Below are 17,236 nucleotides of genomic sequence, written 5' to 3' on the forward strand. Positions count from 1 at the left end.
TCTTCGTGTATGTTGTAAACTAACAGTGTTGCACGCCTCACCAAAACATCATTCTTGTTTTCGAAGTTTTACTTTAAAATGTTAAAATGATTTTGAATAATGTATTTAATTTTGTGAACTCAGTTTTTTACTTGTATTTGAAGAGATGATAACATTAAAAAGTTTATATACAGTTTTTTAAATATGTTTTTTTTATTAGATAAATCGCTGCATATTTTAAATGTTGATTATATTTTCTGTTAGATGATCAAGATGATGGTTACCATAGTGTCAGTCTTCACCGTTTGCTGGCTGCCGTTTAACACTCTAATAGTGGTGGGGGATCAGGACCCTACTCTCTGGAACCTCAATAACATAAGATACGTGTGGTTTGTTTGCCACTGGTTGGCCATGAGCCACACGTTTTATAATCCTCTCATATATTGGTGGATGAGTTCTAAGTTTCGAACAGGTTTCCGACAAATTTACCTTCGCTTGCTATCTTTTAGAAGATATGGAGAAACCAGCAGTCTGAAGCGTTACGACGCTTCCAGCTCGTATTCCACAGTTCGTAAAGCTAGCCTACATCTCACCCACAATCTTCGACCGCAAGCCAAAAAGGTGACATCAGAGTAAACACGTTTCGAAAGAAAAATAACACATAATAGTAGCATTCCTTGCTCAGAAGCAAAGACTGTCATTTATAACGCAATTCGAAACCCCCTTTCCTCAAACTCCAATACGCAGAATGTACGCACATGTTTGTAATCTAACTCCTAAAATTATCGAGACCTGATTTTCAACTAATACTTTGTTATTACATGTTGCCTTTTTAATGAGATTTACATTCGCAAGTTAAGTTCATGTCCGAGAATGTGAACTCATCAACTGCGATATAACAGAATAAAACTCATTAGACACATCGTCCTAATTACATAAACTCAATGAAGAGCCCCAGATTTCGATTCGATGAAATATTGAAAAGCAAATTAATTCTTGTGACAATTATCACGGGTTTCCACAAGCTGTTATTGGATTATTCCTTTTAGTTTTAGAGTTAACACAACTTAAGTGTATCATTAGCGTATTGAAAGCTTTTATTTTGTAATAATTTGTTTGTTTCTTTGATTTTCGCGCAAAGCTACACGAGGGATATCTGCGCTAGTCATCACCACCCACCACCATCTCTGAAAGGGTGAGCATGTTTGGTGTGACGGGGATTCGAACCCGCGACCCGCATATTGCGAGTCGACCGCCCTATCCACCTGGCCATGCCGGGCCTTGTAATAATAGTCAACATTTAGAAACATAATTTTCATTTCTAACGATCTGGCGCTGATCCTAATAAAGATGATTTAAAAATTCGGCTAGTTAAATGTTGGAAACATTTGAACTTATTGTTTAAACAAATAAACCAAAAGCAGGATTTCACAGTTTATCTGCACTTCTACAACATTTCATCCTTACTGAAAGTAATCTGAATTCGATTTACTCTCTTTAATTACTGGCTAACGTTCACTTGTATTCTGTTTTCTAGTTTTTATAGTGCCTAATTTACCTTGGCTAAAAATGTTCTCGTGCTGAACCTTATATATGTATTCCTGTTCCACCCCTTTTGGATAATTATCAATCATTTTTCTGTGAACAGATATTTTTATGTTGATTATTTTATGAGATAACTGATTGTCAAAACATATATATATATTACTGTGAACTTAATATCTCACCAAGCGAAATCAATAAATCATGTACTTTACAACACAACATCTTCTGGCTTCGCTACATTGTTAGTGTGAAGTTAAAAATCAAAGAAACGTGTAGCTCACTACACAACATCTGGCCTCGCTACTTTGTTAGTGTCAAGTTAGAAATCAAAGAAACGTGTAGCTCACTACACAACATCTGGCCTCGCTACATTGTTAGTGTGAAGTTAAAAATCAAAGAAACGTGTAGCTCACTACACAACATCTGGCCTCGCTACTTTGTTAGTGTCAAGTTAGAAATCAAAGAAGCATGTATTTTATCTTATCACACAAAACCTGACTTCTGTAAATAAACTATTAACACTTTGTTAAGCGAAATCATGTGGTTTAAGTTCAGACATAATACTAGCTCATTTACATGTGACTTTACCCCCTTCATTAGGACTAGGGTAGAGACACTGGAATCAAACGATATATTATGAAATCAATTCAAAGTAATGTATTACTTCTTCAGTATTAGTGCTGGAAAATGTCCAGTAAATGACTGTTTTGTTTATACATATCATACTTCACTAAGATCAGGAAGTCATTAGTTTATATTCCCTGAGAATAGTCAATAGTGGTGTAATGACGCTGCAGTACATTTCCATGTCCTCTAAGAAATTTCCATATTAAATTTCCAGACAGACGATTTGATCATCTGGGAATTATGTGTATTCTAGGTTTAATATTTATGTATTTGCTTCGGCGATTATTTACCAATCATTTTTCAACATCAAGCAATGAAAAATGTAACTGTATTGTATAATGTTGAACTTTGGCAAGTTAATTTAACATATTTGTATTTGATTTAGTATAATGAAAGCGTTGAGTGTACTAAAGTGATTAAAAAACGTAAATGTTACTTTTTTTAAACATATATATTTGTTTTAGATATAAGCTTGTATAATTTTTGGTTTGTTCGAGGACACCCTTCAGATGGTCCGTGCAAAGGTTGCATATTAACGGAAAGGAATTGGCAGGATATTGTATAGATTTCATTGTTGTTCACAGAGATGATAAAAAAATCAGATGGTCCTCGAACAAAAAAAAGTTTGAAACTTGGTTTAATCTATTCGTATATGGCTATGTTGAATAAAAAGAAGATACTTATATTTATGATATACGTTGTGTTCCATTTAGCTCATTTATTTTGTAAATTGTTTGTTAATAATGCTAATTTTTATATTTATTATTTTTGTCAAAAAATTCTATAAAACTAAGTTTTAAGTGAGTTGAAGATTTTGGCATATTTTTATTTCGGTATTAAAATAACGAACTTTGTTGTACAATATAAATTATAAATATTGTATTCGTTCAGTGTTCTATTATCATGCTCTGTGGTGTGTGTATTGCAGTGAATAAACGTGTAAGTTTGTTTTGTTTTTATTCTTGTACGTTGGTAATTACAATAAACTAAGTGAGCTGTATATTTTGAGTCGTTGCTTTATGTTTCTCATGAAATAATTACCTTTTTACTGAGAAATTTTGGCAGTAAAATGTTTATTATTTGGTTAAAATGCTGTGTTATATATATATATTTACATTTTTCTTACGTTGTTGAATAGAATACGCTATGACCAAATATAATTAACAGATTAACATTAACCTAACTAGTTACAAGTCCGTAGACTTACTTCCGTCCCATCTAGGAACTACTACCTAACAGGTAAGTCTACGGACTTGTAACTAGTTAGGTACGGCTAGTACACATAGCCCATTGTGTAGCTTTGTGCTTAACAACAAACAAAAAACTCTCCCGTCCCATCTAGGAACTACTACCTAACGAGTTTTTTGTTTGTTGTTAAGCACAAAGCTACACAATGGGCTATGTGTACTAGCCGTACCTAACTTAGAAGTGTCAAGTAAAAACACCAACCGTCATTCTTGGGCTAGTCTAATCGAATAATGGGATTGACCAACGGCTGAAAGTGAGAATATGTTTGGTGAGAGGATTCGAATCAGCGACCCAGATATTGGGAATCAACCGCCCTAACCACCAGGCCATAACAAGACCCGTTTTATCTATAATACTTGTTCTCACACAAGGGAAAACCTCAATACGGAAAAGAAGACACCAAGTAAAACTTAGATCTCAAGTACATTCTATATGATAGTGATGTTATTTACGGAAGGAAGGACATCAATAAAGCAAGGTGAAAAAACAAAATCCAAGTCTTCATTATATTTTATATGCTTATGATTTAACTCACGCAAGGGGCGGTTTCACTAGAGAAAAGACAAATTGATTAAACATTAGGTCTTTCGTAAATATTATTTCCTCGAAAGGAAACATCATAGAGAATCGTCCAAATAATGTATGCTGTTAATAGTAGCTAGGGCCAGCAAGATAGACAGACATGTTCTAAATAAAAATATATAACGTTAAACTGTAGAAGATATTGTTATTCTTAACTTTATTTAGCTAGATTAGTGAGCTTGTATTATATCGATAACTCCCGACGAAGCGAAATATTGAGTTCAGAAAGATACATTTGTGTGTGTGTTGCTGACAGATATAAATAATTAGATTTCAAAAGAATCCAGAAAACCGGGCGCTATCAAATAGTTCACTATTCTCCCTGAAGAAGAGTAGCTAATTATTTGAAAACGCTCGTGTTACTGGGTCTTTTGTAATCTATTTGTTTTTGTGATATCTTGTGTTAATTCTTTCATCAAAATATAAACAACGAATTAGCCAGTAGCATAGTTGTAGACAAACGAGCTTGAACACTTAGTTTGTCAATGATGAAGTTGTTAACAGGTAAATACAAGTACTTACTCAGTAATATCTATTGTTAACAGCTATAAACAATTACTAACTGACCGATATATCTAAGTGACCGGAAAGAATGACTAATTATTCTATAATTTCCCCAAAAGGGGGCCAAAGGCTGCCTGGAGTGGTCACTTGTTTTAACCACTCGCACCACTTTACAGTACTATGTTGTCTGTCAGTCAGTTGGCACTAAAATTACGTCACATAAGGGACGCTTAACGTTGCAATTTATACTGTTATGACGTCAGTAAAAAGTGCGCATGCCATGAATAACGAGAAGTATTATGCACTCTTTAAGCTACAACACAGTACGTCATATGAGTTTCAAAAGCAAAAAATACGAATATTTGTTACTCTTAATTTTGATTTTATTTACTTTTGAAACAGAACATTTTCGGGGACCCTGCACACATAGTATACATGCACACATGAATAATCATTGAGTAAGTAGTGTATGATGATGTGATTAGAACATGAACCAGTCATATAAAAATATATGATGTGGATAGACTTGAAATATAGTCTTTTAAAATGTCAGTTGTTGGCAGAAATAATAATAATATTTTTCCCATTAACTAAATATTTGTTCAAACTAAAAAGAATCGAATAACGTTGAAAACAGTGCAAATTTAGTAATTCACGTTATATAGTAAATTATTATATCAAACTGCTCCAGTTTTAAAGTGTGTAGATATTCAGAATTGAGCAAACAGCATGAGCTAAAGCCCCATATCAGGTGGAGGAAGCTATTATTGTGTGCTCTACTCCCCCACATCAGATGGAGGAAGCTATTATTGTGTGCTATACTCCCCATATCAGGTGGAGGAAGTTATTATTGTGTGCTCTACTCTCCCATATCAGGTGGAGGAAGCTATTATTGTGTGCTCTACTCCCCAATATCAGGTGGAGGAGACTATTACTGTGTGCTCTACTCTCCAATATCAGGTGGAGGAAGTTATTATTGGGTGCTATACTCCCCAATATCAGGTGGAGGGAGTTATTATTGTGTGCTCTACTCCCCAATGTCAGGTGGAGGAAGCTATAATTGTGTGCTCTACTCCCCCATATCAGGTGGAGGAGGCTATTACTTTGTGCTCTACTCCCCAATATCAGGTGGAGGAAGTTATTATTGTGTGCTTTACTCCCTCATATCAGGTGGAGGAAGTTATTACTGTGTGCTCTACTCCCCAATGTCAGGTGGAGGAGGCTATTACTGTGTGCTCTACTCCCCAATGTCAGGTGGAGGAAGTTATTACTGTGTGCTCTACTCCCCCATATCAGGTGGAGGAAGCTATTATTGTGTGCTCTACTCCCCCATATCAGGTGAAGGAAGTTATTACTGTGTGCTCTACTATTATTGTGCGCTCTACTCGTGGAAAATATAAAAACATAGTAACCATAAACTTGAAAAATGTGCATTATATCGCAAAACTTTTAACATTAAATTCTGATACATTAGGTTCTCTTCTTTACCATTCCTAGCGTTTACTGTTTTTGAAATCGATGTTATTACTATTAAAATATTAACTGCATTTTGCTATTAATATAATTGTCCCAATACTTTCAAACTTAGATATATTCCAAGCTATCTTGTAGTGTAGAAAATACCGAGTTCGTGATTTTCTAAAGAGTTATTTAAAGTAATTAAGTATGCAAAAGGGACAAAAAATATTTACGAACCACTATTGGTCCAGTAGTATTCTTATATTCTGCAATCCTTATCAATGCTAAAAAAAATTATGTAGTTCTTAACCTTTTAATGTGTAATTCTTAACAATTTAATGTGTAATTCTTAACCTTTTAATATGTAGTTCCTAACTTTTTTATGTGTAATTCTTAACCTTTTAGTAATTAAACTTGAATTATGTTTTTCTGTTGTGAAAAGCTAGGTTAAATAAATATTACTGACAAAGGCTGATGTAAGTCAAAGAACTGTATTTTTCTTTCAGTATTTTGTTACTTTATTATATATTTTCATTACTGTCATTTCATTTTTGTTTTTTGTAAAATAGCTAGGTAAGTTACTTTCACTAGTTATAAAAATAACTTTATTTTCGTTTTAAAACTCCAGTGTCCTTGAACTACGATATTCAAATCTCTAACATCATAAACCGTATTTGAAAAATCACTAAGCTATTAAAGTGTGACGCCAAAAACCACAATAGAAAAAATTACTGAGATATTAACCTGTAACCTTATTAACCATACGAGAAAGATTTTTGTTTATTTGTTGTTAAGCATAAAGCTACACAATGTTATAAACCTAGTGACTTTCTTCTGGTGGTACGCGAAAGATTAGAAATATATTAAACTGTGACGTCATAAATACACTAGCGTATCAGTCAAGGTGAAAAAAACAAACAAACAACAGTTGATATGAGCTGGTTCTGTCCAGTAAATTGTTAGTATATTTATTCCATGTTCGGTAACCAAAACAAACTTATTCTATTCAGACGTTAATTTTTTAACTGAGTTTATGACGTAATAAAAATGGAGTGCATATTCCTTTAGGCGAGTGTTTATCTAAAAACATTTTCCGAGCGTACATTAGTGAATGTGAAAAAACTGGCTAGAAAAAAAAGTAAAACGAAACTAGCGAGTATTTGATTTTTTTTGGTAAAATAAAACAGTTTTATATTTCTGTGTAATTGTGTTTTAACAATAGATAAAAGACGTTAATGAAGTCGACCCCTAAAGGTCAGAATGTAGTAGTAATCAGTTGATGAATTACACCCCAATATGCCGTTAATGCGTTACCAAAACGTCTTTTTTAATTAACTTTGGTTCTTTGTGTAAATATATTACTTTCATTTACTGTCTCTTATAATTTGAAAAAGGTGTGTGACTTGTAGCACTTGAAATAGGTGCTCAAATACGGATTGTAATCATCTAGTGTAGTTACCATGCAACGAGACAACAAAGATACATCTTCAGTTAAGAGCTTATCTTTATCGAAAACAAACATTTCTTATATGGTCATACATCAGTTGCATAGAGTATAACATATCACAGACTAATTACAGCAGAATTCTATAAGTTGTTCATGGAAATTGTTTTAAACACTCTCGCTAGAGGGCTCTACAGAAGTCTGTGGAGTTGTTGGTAGTTTTCTTCGAAACTCTGGTGGTACAGTAACATAACAAGTGCAGCAAGAGGGGAAACGAAAGTCTTCTTTATAAGGCTCCTTATCTTTGGGTTTTATAGCTAAAAGGGTTTTGAAAGCATAGCGCTGTCGACAAACACTTCGGTATCCTAATGGGAGGTTGTTGTTGATGAACCTGCACGGTTCTCCATCCTCTCTAATTAAGGGAAAACAAATCTCATTAAAGCAAACAATTATATAAATCTGCAGCAACAGTAAAGCACTAAAAGAAATAAAAACAGTAATTAATGAGCATTCTTGTTGAACACGTGACTTCACTTCCTGATTTCTTCCGAAAGACGCTGTCACATAGTTTTTATTTGCAATCCTTACCTTTACTTAATCGTTTAGTTTTCTTCTAGCTTATTAAACCTTTATGTTTATTTCCGCTATATTTCCTCCTCATTGTTCGTAAATCCTTATTTTTAGCTTGCACGTTCTTCTTTCGATCTGAATGAATCCTTATTTTTAAATCTCACGTTCTTCTTTAGGTCTCAGTGAATCCGTATCGTTTGAAGTGAATCCTTATTGTTAACGTCCGCGTTCTTCTTTAAGTATCAGTGAATCCATCTCGTTTGTAGTGAATCCTTATTCTTTACGTCCACGTTCTTCTTTAGGTCTCAGTGAATCCGTATTGTTTGTAGTGAATCCTTATTGTTAACGTCCGCGTTCTTCTTTAGGTCTCAGTGAATCCGTATTGTTTGTAGTGAATCCTTATTGTTAACGTCCGCGTTCTTCTTTAGGTCTCAGTGAATCCGTATCGTTTGAAGTGAATCCTTATTGTTAACGTCCGCGTTCTTCTTTAAGTATCAGTGAATCCATCTCGTTTGTAGTGAATCCTTATTCTTTACGTCCACGTTCTTCTTCTGGTGTCAATAAATGCATACGTTTCTTCACCAGTGATCGCGAATTTTTATTTATTACTTTAATTACTCTTGTTATAGATTATCTAATAAAAATACTTTAGGTGTGAGAAAAAGGTGATGCCAAAAAAAAGATTCAACGTGCGACTTAAACAATGAAATCAAAACTGGTAGTTATACTTATAGCATTGATAATAATTTCACAGCAAATATTCAATCATTAGTTCGCCAGACCGCGTGTTTTTGTTCAACTTGGGACATGATGGTAGGTAAAACAAAATATGCAGCTTAGCTAACAAATGAATGAATATTTGTTGTAATATTCTTATCAATGTTATAAGTGTAGCAACCAGTTTGGCCGCAAATTTTGATTTCATTCCTTTAAGTCGGACGTTCAATCCTTTTTTGGCCGCACCTAAGGTGTTTTTGGTTAAATATCATAATTTTTTGTCAATACAAACCAACAAACCACACCAAATAAGAAAGTGACACTCGATAGTAACCAACATTAAATTTAGGATCGAAACCCTATTATTCGGAACATATCTTTACTTTATAGAACCAACCAAATTCTTAAAAATCTGTGGTGGTAGCTTTTCCTCTCGAAAATAGTGTTAACAACTTTGTTTACAGCAACGCCATTGAATCTAGATTAACAGTTTCTTGTCATCACTCCCATGCAATCGGTATAACCGTATCAAGCATAATTATTTATACTAATTGCTAATATCACATGACGCTAAACACTCTTTAATTAGGATAATTTCATAAAATTTAGTAAATTTGTGCTGAAAGGTTGGCAATCGATAATCAATAATAACCGTCCACCTATATGATTCTTTTGGAAACTTGAGCTAATCTAGTTTGCTTGGCCTAACCAATACCTATGTATCTGTACGTCCTTTCACTTTATAGTTTTGCTACTCTAAATCAGTCGTCTTTAATCCTAATGACAAAAAACTAAAACGGTCCACTTTTATTCTCAGGTGAAGCTGTACTAAAAAGGTTAGACGGATAGCTCTCCTGACTTTTTGTGTAGGCGTGCGCAAAAAAATGCGTTAAATTTGGGTGGTTTTTGTTGAAGAACATTGCAAGTGTGATTTATATTTACACCAAATGAGACTCCTAATTGTAGGTTGTAAAGATTTGTCAGTGTACCAAATTTGAAAAAAATCCATAAAAGTTAAGTATGGTTTTCTATCAAGTAAAGTTTCCGTACTTTCGGTGCCAAGAAACAAAATAGGAAGAAACTCAATCAAAATTGGTGATGTTATATCTGAGAAATTTCTTAACGGATCACCTTGAAATTTGGAATGTGAAGTAAGAGTACAGTAGAACGTATCCACGGAAAATATTTGATAATTTGCATTACCACAGTTCGAGCTACTGAAGGTGTAAAATCGCTAAATTATCACTCCTGTTAATAACACACAGTGTGTCCTGCAGGTTGTTTTATTGGCCGCATGACACACTACTGTGTGTCCTGTACATTGTTTAGGCCGCACGACACATTACCGTGTTTCCTGTAGATTGTTTAGACCGAACGACTCACTACTGTGTGTTCTGTACATTGTTTAGGCCGCACGACACATTACCGTGTTTCCTGTAGATTGCTTAGACCGAACGACTCACTACCGTGTGTTCTGTACATTGTTTAGACTGCACAACACACTATTGTGTGTCTTGATTTTTATCATTTTAGTTTTAGCTTTTACATGTTGTTCACTTTTGTTATTATTTCTACGCTCTTAAGTTTTTTTTTAAATGGGCATTGTATTCCTTTAAGTTTGATTTGAGATTATGTATGGAACACCTTGACAAATTCATTGACATATCACAACTTTAATATATTTTTGCTCTTTCTTATTTTTTAATTTTGCTACCTTTTTACATATTATGTTTTTGTACTGATGAGCCCTCGTACTGCTACTTCCCACATCAATGAGTAGGCATTTGCTTTTAAATTTCGCGGACAAAATGGGGGGTCGAAATTTGCATGACCACAAAATCAGGAAAAGCCCCTCCCCCCCGAGTGGCTCAGTGGTAAATCTGAGGACTTATAATGCTAATAACCGGGTTTCGATACCCGTGGTGAACAAAGCACAGATTGAGTACCTTTGTGCTTAGGAACTTCATCTGTTTGTGTCGGATATTTATCTAATTTTATTGTTTTATTTGTCATGTATTCGATGATTAATCAATAAAGAACGTCGTCCGTTTAAGTTAGATGTTTAAATGGTTTTATTGTTTCATTTCATAATGTTATAGTATCGAATTTTATTATACAGAGGGACTTCGTTATAAAGTTTAAGTTTTTAACATTGATTCTAGATCTTACTGATTCCCGTGGCTCATTGTATTTTATGGCATTTGTGTGTGTAAGGCTTCTTAGATCTTCCTTTTCTGGTGTTTGGTGATTTTCCACACTGTGTCCCCGTGACCTCTGCACAATGTTTAGAAGTACAAACGCGAAAAATATTTCTAGATCTACATGTATTCAGGGGAGGGGGGCTACTTCCTATAACACTAGTCCTCACTATACAAGTTTAAAGCAATATACCCTAGACGCTGTGCATGTCAGCCTGGAAAGTGAACTTCCCATCATTCAAGGGTTTCAAGGGTTTTAACTTGACCTTCATTTAACCGTGTACATGTACCAGTAGATATTTAGATACATTTCAGGGTCAATGTATTTACACCTTTTCTTCTATATAATATAGCTAAAGATTACAAAATAGGTAGGCTCCCTTTCCTCAAAGGAACATAAATTTCTATATAATATAGCTAAATATTACAAAATGGGTAGGCTCCCTTTCCTCAAAGGAACATAAATTTCTATATAATATAGCTAAGGATTACAAAATTGGTAGGCTCCCTTTCCTCAAAGGAACATAAATTTCCAACAGAAATAAATTTTTACGTACAGTAAGTTTCTCCCTACAAGAGAATCCAAAAATCCACTATCGTTTGGGCAATTAAATTCATAAGATAATATACACACTGTATGTATAAATAACAACAGCCGAGAGAAAATAGAGCTGCATTCATGTTGGACAGTGTGTTTTCATTAAGTATGAAAGTTGTTTCGAGAAAGTGACGTCTTTTTGAAGGTAAAATAATCAGAGTTTTTACGATAAAGGAGGTCAAGTTTGAGCCAAAATATCTGTGAGAAAGGGATTGTTTTTAAGTTAAGAGCACTCACATGACATTGGAAGTACTGAAACTGGGGATTTGTTTTTTGTTTTTTATTGAGCATAAAGCTACACAATAGCCTATCTTGGCTGTGCCCATCAAGGGTAACGAAACCCAGTTTTTAGTGTTATCAGCTTTCAGACTTTCTGCTAAGCCACTGGAGAATTGACCACCGGGGATAATGATTTTAAGTTGTACATAATTGCATTACTACAATTGTTATTTTTACGTTCTGTTAGCCTCCCAGTGGCACAGCGGTATGCCTGCGAACTTACAACTAGAATCCAGGTTTCGATACCCGTGGTGGGCAGAGCACGGATAGCCCATTGTGTAACTTTGTGCTTAATTACAAACAAACAAATGTTCTATTAATTCTGTGTAATTGTATTTCAGTATCAATTTGCTATTATTTACCAATACGTTTTTTATACAATGAATTATTCCTAGTTTTTTTAACAATACTAGTCTTAGAAGCAAAGAACTCGGAGAAAACCAATCTCATTTCGCTGTAAGGTTCTCGGCATTAATTATATTGATGAAATAAATAAAAACCGAAAACATCACAGCAGTTATTCATATGTTCATTACAATGTTACTTATTCAACTCACTGGCATGTCTCGGCAGTCACCAGTTGCTCGTAATGAACGTTGTTCACAACATACACCCATTCCTTCGCATTCGTCTGTCCTGCTTTTGGCCTAAATGTTCTTGTCTGAGATTCGCACAGTGGAGTCTCCGACAAGTCACCAATCGAGTAGCCTGACCTGCCTTCTACTCCTGTTGAAAATACCACTTTTAAGGCATCTTTCGATAACTTACTCATTGCTTTCAGTATTTCTGCGCTGTAACAAGGAAAAATGAAATTAATTAACAGTTTTAAAGTCATGAACCGTACATTTTTAAAACCGTTTGTATCAACGTTTATTCGAAAACGGTATAATACAAAGATATATAACTAACCATTTATTTTATCTTAGTGATACTGAATTGTTTACAAAATGGGTTTAAATAAAATATATGTATTATTTTTCTTATGGTATAACTAAAATTATAACAATGTCCTGAAAAAAGCTTCCGAAATTAGAACCTATATATGACATGCTTAGTTACTTCCACTTCCTGAAATGAATTTGTAATTTTGGCGTTATACGAAAAGCTTCCACGTTTTGAAATTTCATTTCAGAAACAGTTTAATAAGTTAGCAAACATTATGTGAATATTGATACAAAATGCTTAAAATCACTAATGATAAAGTAATGGTGACATTTTATAGATTAATTGAAAATAATTATTATATATATGGATAAAACTTGAAGAACATTTAAAGAAACAGCCAGAAACAGTTCGAAAATCACTGCCTCTACTGAGTTCAAAATTCATTCTATTCTTTCTTTCAGAAGAACATATTGAACTTGACCTTTTCAATCTTTAGGGACTAACGAATTCAAAGTCAAAGAATAAAACAAACAATCGTGAGCGTAAAAAATACCAAGTGCATCTGACCTTGGAATCATCATGATTTATCGTCACGACAAGCTAGCACATGGAAAAACTGTACATTTGCCAATCTATGACATAGACTGAATACATCTTTATTTAGGTATATTCAGTTAAATTTCAAAACCTTTTTTGCAAATGGTCTGCATGCAGTTAGGTGGCATCCTTCTAAATATAATTTAGAGTGGAGGTAAACTAGCGCTAATTCTAGCTTAGACAAAGGTTATGTATCACAACTCTTATTCTATAAAACATGTACTTACTTGTCCATGTTTCTGTGCCTTACCTTCTTGAAATAAGTTAATACTCATTTCGAAGGATGATACAACAACTTGTACAAGTTAGTATGAGTAGAAATATATAGCTTGAATGACTGTTAACGAAAGAAATCTGAGATTGTGATTTCTTGCACTGGGAACACTCGTTCTGATTTAACAGTGCCATGACTCATAATTGGGATTCTTGTCTTTGTCAATTAAAAACCTTTTCCCGATTGTTTCCAGCTGCATTTGATAACGACTGCTGAAGCCGCCTAGTGAAATCCCCAGACATTCATGTAAGAATAGAGATTTGGTGTTTTTATTCATTAATTTCTGCACGTCCTCCTCTGCTGTTCGTGATCACTTATTTCTTTACTCAGCATTTATCAAGCCAATACAGGTGTTGCAGATACCTGTTGTGTATTGCAAGTACATGTGAGGTCATTTCTTCTAGTTAAAACCATTTTTGTTAACTTGCTCTACCAGTATGCATAGTAAACAGTAGATAACTTACCAGAATGAATTATTTCTTTATCATTATCTGCACTAGTATTGCTTCCCTTACAAAACAAACCTTAAAACAGTTATGTATAGATTAAACAATATTTATTATAATTTTTCTGTGATGATTAACTTAGCAGAAGAACAACAAAGCTGGTGATCAGGATATAAAACATTTTTATCGTAGAAATATTTCTGGAGTGATATAGGAGGAGTTAAAACTAATAATATCGTTAACTATACTAAAGTATAAAGTTTTAAAATCAATTTGTTTGTCTTTCAACCTGGAATTGTTAAAGGACTGAAACTGTTGCTAAATGGTTCCCCGTCATGACCAACAAGCTGAAGGACGATACTGAACTCTATGTTCTTTAGCTACAGGCTTAAATGAATACACAAACTTCTTACATTAGAAAAAGTTCCAAAAATCCTAGAGTGTCAAGATAAGTAAAAATGAAGATTCAAGTGTTTTATTAAAAGTCGTGAGTCAGGCACTCCAACTTGTTCGAATCGAATACTGTCGTTATTTTCTCCTTTCAAATTCTCGTCTTAATAGTTTTATATATGATTTATCAAAATTTGCATTGATATTTAAAAAAAAACCAGTATTGGTCATCATTTGTTAAGTCTGTTCTGTCGCAGGGTACTTCGTACATTAAATATTTTCACGTGCTTTATTTAATACTTTTAAATCTATTTGGCAAATTCGGTAATGCTGTCTTCTTCGTTTACTATTTCTTGATTTAACGCATTTGTGAAAGTGAAAAAATAAACAAAACAAGTAAACATTTACAGCACTTGTAGTAATAAAACAAGTTGAATAAACTAAATTATGATATAGGAGAAATCTGGCGTAACGATGCTTTTCTAAGTTTTACATTTTAATTTAGATGTTTGTTTACTAGAGTGGACGTGTCATTATGTCATGATGATGATGATGATGTAATATCTGGAAAATTCATGTAGTAAGCAGAAAATGAGAACAATATAAACACCAGAATCAGTGAGTATTAAATGAGTTTATCAGTTCAGTATATTTTACTGACTTATACAATGAAAATTACTGCGTATATTTGCTTGCGAGTTAATTAGCAGTAGGTTAGTTTGCGTGTTTGATCGATTAGCAAAGTAATTTCACAAGTAAGTTTATAGGCAAGTTAGGCCTACGAGTGAATGTAGCCTGTGTCAAAAGCTATTGAAGAAATAAATAAATTCGTTATCGTGACGTGAACTGGACTTAGATATTCCAAAAAAGTCCGCTCCACGAGAGAACATGTTACAAAAATACATTGCGCAAAGAATATCAGTAAAGTTACAGGCAACTTAATTTCCTGTGAATAAAATATTCTGCGAATTGATAGGATAAGGCTATAAAGTTTTATTATCAGACTGGCAATCATTTCTTCACGTTTTTCGGTTGTCAGGCTGCGCCCCTAAAGCCGTTTTGAAAACATTAGCAAAGATTTACATTTTGCTATGAAGTTTTTTTATCTATAAACTACTCAACCTAGATACAACACTCATTTCTCTGTTCCTTTAGAAGATATACCATTATGACTTGTTATATTTAAATTACTTGGGATAATCGGGTATTTCTTCACAAAAGGTGCTAGTGTTGTTTAATGCACATTCGGGAACTCCAAAACTGTCGACAGGTGGCGCAAGAGGCGGGTCTTCATTTTCTCGAAAGATAATGGCAGGCGGAGCAAGTTCGGACAGCGATGTTTTGCCTTCAATCTCTTTTCTCTCATCATTCGAGGAAGGAGAACTTGTGCCATCTTCTATACAAAAGTTGGTAAAAACCTGAAACGTAAAAACTATTTAGCATAATATGGAGATAGTCTGAGAAGATATTAGATCACCACATTTAAATTTATAAAATTCACTATATTTTAGATTGAAAGTGCAAAGACATTCGAGAATGTATGTTGGAAACTATTTAATATTAAAATACTTAGTATAACATAAAAATATATTTGTTAATCAACACGTATAAATTGTAGTTGAAATTAAAATTCTCAAAATCCTTTCTACAACAGCTATAATACTTCAAATTTATATATTTTCTTAATAATAACAAGCCAAAACATTAAGAGGTCTAACCGAAGAAAAAAAAGTGAGTAATTTTGCACATTTATAACACTAAGTCGACCACATCTTTCACAGGAAACATCGTTTTGTTCTACAATATCTGCGTAAAATAATATTCATCTGCTCATTTATTTGGGCGAAACAATAAAAAAACTCTTAAAGTTGTCTTTCCCACTGCACACGTTCATCTATATCTTTTATCGTAGACATCACATTTAATACACTGATATTCCACGACACCAAGGCATTTACTTTCATAATATGTTTGATTCAATTATTAACAGGTCGCGTAAATGTGTATATGAAACAACTAGAGGTCGTGACGGTCACTTGATATTATACACAAGCTAGCCCCACAGCGCTGGCATAAAAACATCTTACTACATTTTAGGTTCATTCATTGTCAAGAAAAGTAATGCTGAAGAAAAACAAAACTAGTCATAGTACTATCAATACTGACAATCTAGGTGATGATGTTTATAGTTTCAACAATGGGTCCTATAAGACACACATGTATATAGTTCTTCGTTTCTTGCCATCTAGTGAATAAGATGATAACTATTGTAACTAAAGTTTAAATATTAAACAGCTAAAAGTTGGAAAAAATGTTTATATTTTAGTTATTAATATCGTACAATCTGTATAGATATACATAACGAATGAGGCGTAATACCTACAATGAAAATCATTCAAACAACAACAGTACTCGAAAATATGCTTTCAGAAACGGCAGATCACTGTTTAACCCACACTAAAGGTTCTCCAAGTAAGAGAGAATAAGAGATCAGGACACCGTTTCTCTTATCGTTCTAACCGATAGATTAAGTCTACTGAGATTTATCGAAAAATGTACAAAATATCAAGGGCGCTATAAGCATTCAAATCACCATTGGCCTTGAAGAAACGTAAAATCACCACTCCTTCAAGACTAAACTGGCCTTGCAAAGACGGATTATCATCACTCCTTCAAGAATAGACTGGCCTAGGCAAAGACGGATTATCACCACTCCTTCAAGACTAAACTGGCCTGGCAAAGACGGATTATCACCACTCCTTCAAGACTAAACTGGCCTGGCAAAGACGGATTAACATCCACTCCTTCAAGACTAAACTGGTCTTGCAGAGACGGATTATCACCACTCCTTCAAGACTAAACTGGCCTGGCAGAGACGGATTATCACCACTCCTT

The 17,236-nt window shown here is 33.9% G+C and overlaps 2 protein-coding genes across 2 annotated transcripts in view; one reads left to right on the forward strand and one right to left on the reverse strand.

Annotated features, from left to right (window-relative positions):
• The window catches only part of LOC106458874 (RYamide receptor-like), a 9,495-nt gene extending 9,193 nt beyond the window's left edge, over nt 1-302 (forward strand). Inside the window, exon 3 of the mRNA XM_013918431.2 lies at nt 244-302. Within this exon, the coding sequence (XP_013773885.2) occupies nt 244-302 (59 nt within the window). The remainder of the gene's footprint in view (nt 1-243) is intronic.
• A 7,121-nt stretch (nt 303-7,423) lies between these two features.
• LOC106458877 (protein spaetzle-like) overlaps nt 7,424-17,236 on the reverse strand; it is a 12,210-nt gene continuing 2,397 nt past the window's right edge. Inside the window, exons 2-4 of the mRNA XM_013918436.2 lie at nt 15,533-15,759; nt 12,307-12,540; nt 7,424-7,799 (exon numbers count right to left, since the gene is read on the reverse strand). Of these exons, the coding sequence (XP_013773890.1) occupies nt 7,556-7,799; nt 12,307-12,540; nt 15,533-15,759 (705 nt within the window). The 3' untranslated portion in view covers nt 7,424-7,555. The remainder of the gene's footprint in view (nt 7,800-12,306; nt 12,541-15,532; nt 15,760-17,236) is intronic.

This window comes from Limulus polyphemus, unplaced genomic scaffold (assembly GCF_000517525.1).
Source record: "Limulus polyphemus unplaced genomic scaffold, Limulus_polyphemus-2.1.2 Scaffold526, whole genome shotgun sequence".
Taxonomy (NCBI): Eukaryota; Metazoa; Arthropoda; class Merostomata; order Xiphosura; family Limulidae; genus Limulus; species Limulus polyphemus.